General features: G+C 41.4%; 1 protein-coding gene across 1 annotated transcript in view; it reads right to left on the bottom strand.

Annotated features, from left to right (window-relative positions):
- The window catches only part of PRKG2 (protein kinase cGMP-dependent 2), a 23,629-nt gene extending 14,747 nt beyond the window's left edge, over positions 1–8,882 (bottom strand). The window contains exons 1-3 of the mRNA XM_026048029.1: positions 8,374–8,882; positions 2,650–2,816; positions 1,040–1,153 (exon numbers count right to left, since the gene is read on the bottom strand). Of these exons, the coding sequence (XP_025903814.1) occupies positions 1,040–1,153; positions 2,650–2,816; positions 8,374–8,882 (790 nt within the window). The remainder of the gene's footprint in view (positions 1–1,039; positions 1,154–2,649; positions 2,817–8,373) is intronic.
- Positions 8,883–9,566: the final 684 nt, after the last annotated feature.

Here is a 9,566-nt window from a genome sequence, read left to right as displayed (position 1 = left end):
CCTTTCCCTTTCCCTCTCCTTTTCCTTTTCCTTTTTTTACAGAGATTCCAGCTGAAGAATATATCTTTATGCTATAACCCAAACCTAACTTGAAACTTGCCTTGGAGCAATTGGAAAGTAAGTCACATTASGGTGAGGAGAAAAGGTTACATTGCATATTTCACCTCAGCAGTCTATCTTCTCCCRTGTAATATTCCAGTCACTCCACTACCTGCCAGACGATGAAAATAAAACCTTACTGACCATTCCAGGCACTGCTGATAGTCTGTTGCAAAGGCACAGGAACGAGTTTGGTGGCGAACACGGGAATAAGCAGTGAYGTTGCCCTCAGCAATATGACACACTGAATTGGGCAAGTGTTCCTTTTCTAAATCCACCTGCAAAAAGATGCTCAGAGACCCAATACCACTTACCCCCAACATAACACACTCAATATTTTCTGAAGGAAGGAATTAGAGTCAAATAACTAGTTAGAGAGAAGAAAAAAATAAAAGCAGCATTTTTTTTCACCTACAGTAATAAGGTTTACTCAGTTGAATACAAATTCTAGGGCTTTATTTTTCTCTCCTTCCACATTGAAAGTATCTAAAAAGTGAAAATGGAACCTGCAAAACACAAAGGCAATAAAAATTGCCTTTGAGGCTCCTGAAATCTTTTCAAACTTACTGTAATTTAAACCTCCAGGCTACATTTGCAACAAGAGTAAAACAGTCAAAGACTTATATCATTCCCACTAAATCACTCAACTTTTCAAAAGAAACCTTCCTTTGCAGTTAGCTTTGTACATATCTGGCTCACCAAAGACTTTGGAGATGTTTGACTCTTTATCAAAGGCCACCCTTAGAGATGGAAATATATTCCTGACATGGTATTAGATTCCCTAGGCACAAAGAACTCCAAGAAGGAAATGGGAAGATACTGAGGACTGCCAGCCCATGCAGACATTTACTAAATGCTGACTTCAAAGAAAACTAACAGCATACAAGAGCCTTCCCAATTGCTTATTTTGAGCAACGTTGCCAAAAGAAGCCTTGCATACCTTTCACAGAGGCTGTCCGCGTGCAGTTGTATAAAATGGCTAGTTCCCCAAATGCGGTCCACACGGGTATGGAGGAGAGCAGCTTGTTCTGCTGAAAGACTTCCAGATTGCCCTCTGTCAAAAGTCAGCAAGATAAGAAGCATTAAAACTGAGCTCTAGTACACAGATTACCCAAAGTGGTTGAGATTACTACACATATTACCCAAAGTGGTTGCGATTACCTCCTCAGCAAACTAATCATGTAAGAGAGCTCATAAGAGAAACTGCTCATATAGTTTTTTAATATGCATGTATGTGCAGAATGTAGGGGACAGAGCAGGAAAAGAAGTAAGACCTCCTGTAAGAAATGGTCCTTGAGTCTTACCATACATTTAGCAGAAGTCAAAGACATTGTGAATATTTCTTCTTAGGTTTATGTCCTAAGAAATCGGTCCATTAAACATGTCCCTAAAAGTTATTTCCTCAGAAAATACATTATTTCCTCAGAAAAGAAAGGCTACGGAACCAACAAAACTGGGCTCACAAACCCATCTTCAAATTTCACACGTTTTTCAAAATTTTATCATCGGGCTTAATAAGAATAGAGCCCCCCATTATGAGCCTTCTCTCTCCTTTTTTCCCTGCACCATGTACGTTATATAAGCAGAGCTACCACTTTTTTTTTTTTTTATTACACTAACCCATCTGCATAAGGCCAGAAGACAGCAGATGTGCTTTCTAATATATGCCATGTTCAGTTCTGCCTTTAATATTTCTGCCTCAACAGAGCAGCCTTTCATACTCCCTGCAGTAGGAACTYGATTTTTTAAGAGCTGCTAGCCCTCCTAGTGGTCCAGAATTAATGAAGTTTGCAAATGAATTCCAAATGCAAATTTCTTTAGCACTGTCTTTCTGTCCTTTATTTCCTGTCGGAGTGAGATGATGAAAGGGAACATTTCCTCCAGTGTAACTCCCAGGTGCTCAGCTCCAGTAGAGCTGATCTCTGCACGCTCTTTATTGAGGTTTGAGTGACAAAGCAGCAGCAGTCAACAAAGACGACAGCAGCAAGATAATTTCAGATCTGCTGGTGTCATTTTATGAGGTCATCTTAGCACAGTTGTCTTTAAACAARAAGCCCTGAATTCTGAGAACAGTTAACTTGGACCTTGTCTCTCAAGACCCTACACATAGGAAACTGGTAAGAGCTCGTAGAAATACTGAAAGGTAAGTTTATTTTAGAAATGGTTTCACCACAGAGCAACTTGCAGGGTTTAAAGGAATATCTGCTATTCTTTCGGACAAGAGAGGTTTGGCTGTATCTGCAACTGCTAGGATTTGCTGTCCTCTAAGCTTTCGAAGTGAAGGAAGTCTCTCAAGCTCTTTTACACAGGAAAGAGCATTACATCCAGGCAGAAGTTTCTMAGGCACTTTCTGTTGCCCTCACGCTGTTTTACAAAAAACAAACAAACGAACAAACAAACAAAAATACAGGTAAAACTCCCACTGCCCTCAGCAGGGCCAGTAGGAATAATTTAGCAGAACAAAAGTCAACATTGAGGTCTCCTGTAGAGACTTCTAAGTGACTTCCCTCCTTCTGGTGTATGTGCACCGTACAACCAAGCAGCACTTACCTTCGAGTACAAAAATGTGATTGCCTGGCTCTCCCTGCCTGATGATGTAGCTCCCTTGCTGGTAAGTCCTTTCATACATACATTCCACCATGTCCCGGATCTGCTGAGGCTCCAGTCTCTTYAGGAACTGATTTTTATTCAGGGCATCCGTGATGAGCTTCTTCTCACTGGTTTCAAAAAACAAAAGAAACCCAGATCTAGTATCACAGGAGCATTCTGTTCACCGGACATTCATTCATCTCAAGATAGCTTCATCTTGCTGAAGCATCTAAAGCCCATTCCTGCTTCCATACACATACACAAGGTTATCAGGATTAGGTCGTGCAGTCAATTCTTTGGAGGGGGAATATAGGAATAAACGATTATTTAGTCATATCTACTTGCCTTACTATGCATATAGGGCTGAAAAGCAGTAATGGTAATGAAAAGAAGCCAGAAAATAAAAAACAATATCTGTGGTAATGATTGTACTTAGAGCCTGAATTAGAAATCATAAAACCTTTTCTTCCAGAAGCAAGTTATATTAGAATATAATCATTAACTTCATTTTCTGCTAAAAATGAAATTTAATTGATCCTGCCCTACATCCTCCACACAGTACTGCAATAAAACATAGAAATGGCTGATGAAATGATAAGTGCTGTAGCTTCCAGAGATGCAGATAGAGGACTAAAGTTTTCAGAATGTATTGCTGGCTTCTCAGTGCAGGATCCAAGATGCAACCACGGTTCAGGTTCTGCACCAGTTGCTTGCTGGTTTCATGGGCCACCAGCACAGCATGCCAGCTTCCCCAATACCCATCCCAAGTGTGAGAAAAGCTGCTGGGAGTAATAAGTAATATAAAATAATAAAAAAAAAAGAAAGCTGCTGGGGGTAATAAGTTTTCCTGGAAGGGCAGAAGGCATCTAACCATACTCCTGCTAGCCATCACCACTGTGAATACTTTACAGAGCTAAAAAGGGGGTGCACAGCTCCACACACCCATCTTTCCATTTTTTTAAAGTATTTCTATAAGGTCTACCATGATCAGGATTAGCTTTCTTTCACCAGTTGCTACAGTATCCTTCTCCTGCCTTCRGGCTCCTCTTTACTATTAGCTGTTGAAGATGTGTTCCTCTTGGAATATATTCCCAAGCACCCATTCAGAAAAAGCACTTGCCAGTCAAAGAACTGCTTTTTGACAATAGAACTGCCCAGTTATTTCCATCTTAAGACTGATGAATCTATGTGTCATCACACAACCTATCCTCTGTGGAGCTACACTTCCTATTCTTGCACATGTAGAGTTCAGTTCTTGCTCCCCTTCCCGCAATGGCTAGGGTCAAGATCCTGAGCCACAATGGGATGGGATTTTACACGGATAGCTTAGGCATTGCTGATGGAGGTTGCAAGTTCTAGAAAAATGGGAAAACAAGCCCCACAGACACTTGGTAACACTCATACGAACAATTTTGGACACAGAATCACAGTATCATCACGGCTGGAAAAGCCGTAAGGCTGAATTAAGGTTGGAATTAAGGTTGGAAAAGCCTTTCAAGATCAAATCCAACTGTAAACCCTTCAACACCATGCCTGCTAAACCAGGTCCCTAAGTGGCTCATAYACACGTCTCTTGAACACTGCCACGTTCTTCCCATTACAGTAAAACAAGCAGCATTTTTTAATGCACTGATGTACACGGAAACTTGCTTTTGGCAATTCATCCAGCCCTGAAGATAAAAAGTAGAAGAATCCCTATTTGAAAGATTTTTGAGAGGAATCTGCTTTCCAAAAGATCATGTTCAAACCTCCAAAATTTTCATGCCTTTGCCAAAATTTTTCAAAGATCAAATTTCCATCTAGTAAATTCACGTTTTTGGGGAAGCTGAGAGAAAAGATGAACTTACTCAACTATCTCAAGAGATTAAATATGCACATAAGAAATAATCCACTCATATTTGACAGTTCAAGCACTGTGYAAAGCTTCTAGGCCTTTTGCTAAAATCAGTCACGTTGAGCTACGCCAGACAAAAATATTATACTCAAAAGCCCTGCCAAATGAATCCTTCATGATTACGCTGTTTGTTCCATCAGCTGCTTCTCAAGGTGTCTAGCTTGATGCTAGACTTGATGCAAATTCAAGAAGATTCCCTGGAGATCTTCCTGTAACACAGTTAGGTGATATTTTCTCACATTTGTCACCTTCTAAAATATTTGGAAAAGAAAAAAGGACTAAGCTTGCCCAAAGCTCACCCCTACAAAATGCCTGAGCAAAATCTTGCACTATCACTTATTTTGTTGAAGAAAGTGTAAATGCACCTATTTATCTACTCATTTTCCCCTGTGAGCATGTGATGCGTGGGGCTTTATAAARTATACTAACTAAAAAGTACAAAAAAAAAGCATTATGCCTAGACCTAAAAGCTACACCTCTAAAGATAAACAACTACTACTCTGCTGACCGTGGCAATAGAATAAAAATGCAAATTTGTGAATGACTGGAATATTTCTGAGCATATTCGTCAAGGTTTTTAACTTGATTATCCACAGGAACTGAGGTTTCGTTAATAAAGCATAATTCCTGCTGTACCGCATTCCAAGCTACCTATTCTTTCAAAGCCTAAAGCTTGAAAAAGTCACAAAGTCCATGCTTTCAACCATTGGAAAGCAGATAACAAGGATCCATACTATACTCAAATTTATAACTGAGTTTCAGATTTTTAGCTGGAAAAATACATGAACTTTTGGTGTCTAAACTGCATGTAGAACAAAACTACTTGCCTATTACCTGTGATTTTAGACAAAAATAAAGAATATCACTGCAAAATATCACTGTGAAAACCAAAGCCTGTGATTGCTGTAATGCCAGCAATAATGTAACCCCAACCAACTCCTTCTTGGAGTAAAGCCCAGGAATATTGCCACTTCATGTCCTATCAAGAGCTAGCGAGCCACAAAACAGTTAGTTATGGAAGGATTTAAACTTTTTTGTTAAGATTTTTTTTAATTTCTATTTTTTAATTAAATCTTAAAACTTTTGTGGTTTTTCTTAATTAAATTTTGTAATTAAACCTTGTTTCCATTAAAAAACACTAGGTAAACCATTAATAAGATTAATATAGGAAAATATTATTTAATCTATGACATAATAAAAAATAGTACATCCTAGAGCTGATTTTCTGAATTCCAGCCATTCAAACCTCATCACACAACAGATATACTGTAAAATACCTTTTTCTTCAGTCATAATTCTGGTTCTTGGGAAGAAAATCTACTTGAGCTCTTTACTCAGCTGAGACTTTAACCATATTTGCCAAATTACTATGTTTGTATTAAAACCAGAAGATTAGCTCAGTGTCCCAAACTGGCTTTTACTATTTTTGCATACTGCAGTTTGAGGTGCCACCTCTTTTTTATGTTTTAAGGAATACATGGCAAATAGGCTGGCAYGCTAATTACTCTGGCAAAGTTTGTGCATTTTCTAGCACCAGATAATGAACCAGAAATCATGAGCTCCATTTCATTCTCACATTACCTCTTCTCAGGACAATAATTAAGAGGCAATTCAAAGTTTCTGGCCATCATAGAAGACTACAACTTGAATTAAAGAATGTGCAAATGAAGGAAGCTGGGAAAGAGTTCAAGAGAACAGAAGGGAACAAAGGGACAAATGGAGAAATGGGAAAGCTGTAGATGGGGGAGAGGAGAGGGAAGAATGTTCTGCTCAGCCGTTTGGGCAAAGCTAAAACATTTTCTTTGCTTTCAGTGAAATGAAGATCGGTCTATTTTAAATCCTAATCAATCAGCAGGAAACCTACCACTAAAAAAGATAATCTCTGAATCCCATTCAAAGGTTTTCAAGAGATGAAAGAGGTAAAGAAAGAAAGGATGGACTTCTTCATCCGGTTGTGTTATACAGTATCTCCTTCAGAAAGAAATGGGAGATGGAATATATAAAAAAAATATATTTTGAAGTGCTCAACCACAGAGTCCTGAACAAAAATACTCAGGTCTCTTCACTTTGCTGATCCATGGTATGATGAGCACTGCATTTAGACGGTATAAATATGCAATATTTGCATTCGTCCTAAGCAGCCAGCTCTGTGGTGCACTTTGTCCCTTCTTGCCTGGCTGTTCTCTTCGCTTCACTCCTTGCTGCAGTTACAAGCAGCACTTCTGAAGGCAAGCTGGAGAAACAGCTGGTGGACTTGCGCACACAGATCATGCTGGGAGAGGACAAGCAATTACAAACAGAATAGCTTTCACACAAGTTTTTGAAACTATCAAGCCACTGGAGACAAGATATKATCACAATTCTCTTATTCTGGAAAAAATACTGCTAGCTGAATCCTGCAGCTCCTGTTGGTGACTCAGACCTCCTTTCTGGTTCATGAGACACTTCTAACATGTAATGCTGGACGTGACTGGTGATAGCTCAATCCATATTGATGACTTTTATCATGTCAGTTATAGTAAGGATCCATCTATGCGATGAATCCTTCATAAAATAACCACACAGCTCCCCACAGGTCTGAGACACTTGAGCTGCTAACTGAAGTCCAGGTTTATTCTGGACAGCACTGTGCTCTGGCAGATACTTGGGACACTGCAAGGTAAAAGCAGGCCTAAGGGTATGTTTAAAGATACCAATCTGGATAACTCTGTCCACAAAGTCAGCTCCTGTCACAGCTACCACTGGCCTTTGCAGGGGTATAATTGGATTCCAAGAGGAAAAAGTACATTCAGATCCCTAATGGAGAGGTCCCTAAAACATGATTGCCAAAAGCTGGAAGGCAGGAAAAAGCTTCCTGAAAGATAATCACTCTACACAAACCATTTTGTTATATATTGTACCAGACTATGTCAACACTGGACTCATTGTTTTTACACAGCTCAGAATAAATGTTCATAATGCACCCAAAACACTTAGGATGCAGCCAGGTGCTCTTCCCAAACCATTCTCACTGTAGTCATCTGAGTTTATGTGATTCCCTGAGTGGATTCCCTGTCCTGTCTACTTCCCTCACCTCTCCAGAAGACTCTTACACCCAGAGCATGTGGCACAGGGTGGCATCCARGCAGGTTTTGAAGACCTCCAGAGAAGGAGACTCCACAACCTCCCTGGGCAGCCTGTTCCAGGGCTCTGTCACCCTCACGGGAAAGAAGTTCCTCCTCACCTGGAGATGGAACTTSCTGTGTTTGAGCTTAAGCCCATTTCCCCTTGTCCTGTTGCTGGCCACCCATGAGAAGAGCTTGTCCTCTTYTTCCCTGCATTCTCCCTTCATGAACTTACACATGTTAATCAGATCCCCTCTCAGCCTTCTCTTCTCCAAGCTGAACAGGCCCAGCTCACTCAGTCTCTCCTCATATGATGGATGTTCCAGTCCCTTAATCATCTCAGTTGCTCTCTGCTGGACCCTCTCTAGGAGGGCTCCCCATCCCTCTTAGACTGGGGAGCCCAGAACTGCACGCAATACTCCAGGTGCGGCCTCATCAGAGCTGAGGAGAGGGGCAGAATCACCTCYCTTGACCTGCTGGCAACACTCCTGCTGATGCAGGCCAGGMTCCCGTTGGCCTTCTTGGCCGCGAGGGCACACTGCTGACTCCTGGTTAACTTGGGGTCAACCAGGACTCCCAGGTCCCTCTCTGTGGAGCTKYTCTCCAGCAGGTCGACCCCTTTTCTGGAAGAGTATGTCGCTGCAACAGCAGAAACACAGGCATACAGCCGGCATGCAGTGAGCTCACCTGGAATCCTTTCTGACTCTTGCTTTTTCAAAGGAAAACCTCGCTTGCTTGCTCTGGTCATACAGCCACGTTGTCGGTTCGGCAGACACACCTTCCTTAGCACCTCTCCTCCTATTAGCAGCGACTTTCATCCTCGGAGCCSCGGTAAATGGAGAAGTCTGAAGAGAGCTCTCTCCCTGCACATGAACAACATCCTGCAGCTTGTTCAGCTGGATACACTTGTTCTGAAGTTCCTTRGTGAGTTCTGCTATGACCTTGGTCTGCACGGCCAGCTGCTCCTGCAGCTCAGCAACGCGGCATTCGCTGGCTCGTAACTCTTCATCTTTCCTCTTCAGCTCCTTTTCCAGTTCCAGCAAGCTGCTGCAGAGAACATCAGCTTGCCCAGTCACACCGATGCCCAGAGCTGGATCCTTCAGGAACTTATAGCTGCCGGCACAGCCAGCAGAGAGGCTTGCTATATGTCTATCTGGATGCCTCAAGTGCTTGGGTTTCATTGATCCATTCCCCATTTTGTCCAGAGACCTRGGTAGTAACATAAATTTGTGGTTTTACTTAATTGCCCAACCAGAAGAAAAATATTAATTGCGATCAGAGGGCAGGTAATGAGGTTAGCATTTCACTGACAGTTCAGTTTGAGATATACACCTGTATTTAACATCATCATTTATGCTTTTATCCTGCCCAGTCCTAAAAGCAGTAGCGGAAAGGGCAGGGAAAAGAGGTGGAGGTTGGGGATGCAATGCAAAACATTGATGGCCGCCACTTYCTTTGCGTGTGGGTAGGAAGAGGGCTGTAATCGTCTATCAGCTTTACAAAGACAATATAAACAAAAGCAGCAAGAAATAGAAAATCTTGTGCTCTACTGTGGAAGCAAGGGAACACTGTGAAAGAAAGAAAAAACAAAACAAATTCTGTTTTATTTCCCCGCTGAGTAAACAGACCATCTTATTCCATGGGTGAACTTCTGCCTGGCAGCAAAGACATGGGATTAAGGGCTAAAGCTCTTAATAAATCACTAACAATGCAAAACCACCATGCAGGTATCTGTTACTTAAAAGAAAAACAGGTGTACTGATCTGAACAAGGGCCTGACTAGCTAATCTCCAACTGTGGTCATAAGCAGATCCACAGGAAGGGCTACYAAAAGGACAAGCGTACAGACTCCATCATCCAGACATTGTCCCAAACTCCAG

Source organism: Nothoprocta perdicaria, unplaced genomic scaffold (genome assembly GCF_003342845.1).
Source record: "Nothoprocta perdicaria isolate Ctin4 unplaced genomic scaffold, notPer1 scaffold_507, whole genome shotgun sequence".
Taxonomy (NCBI): Eukaryota; Metazoa; Chordata; class Aves; order Tinamiformes; family Tinamidae; genus Nothoprocta; species Nothoprocta perdicaria.
The sequence above is the reverse complement of the archived record's forward strand: the minus strand, read 5'-3'. Positions and strand labels throughout refer to the sequence as shown.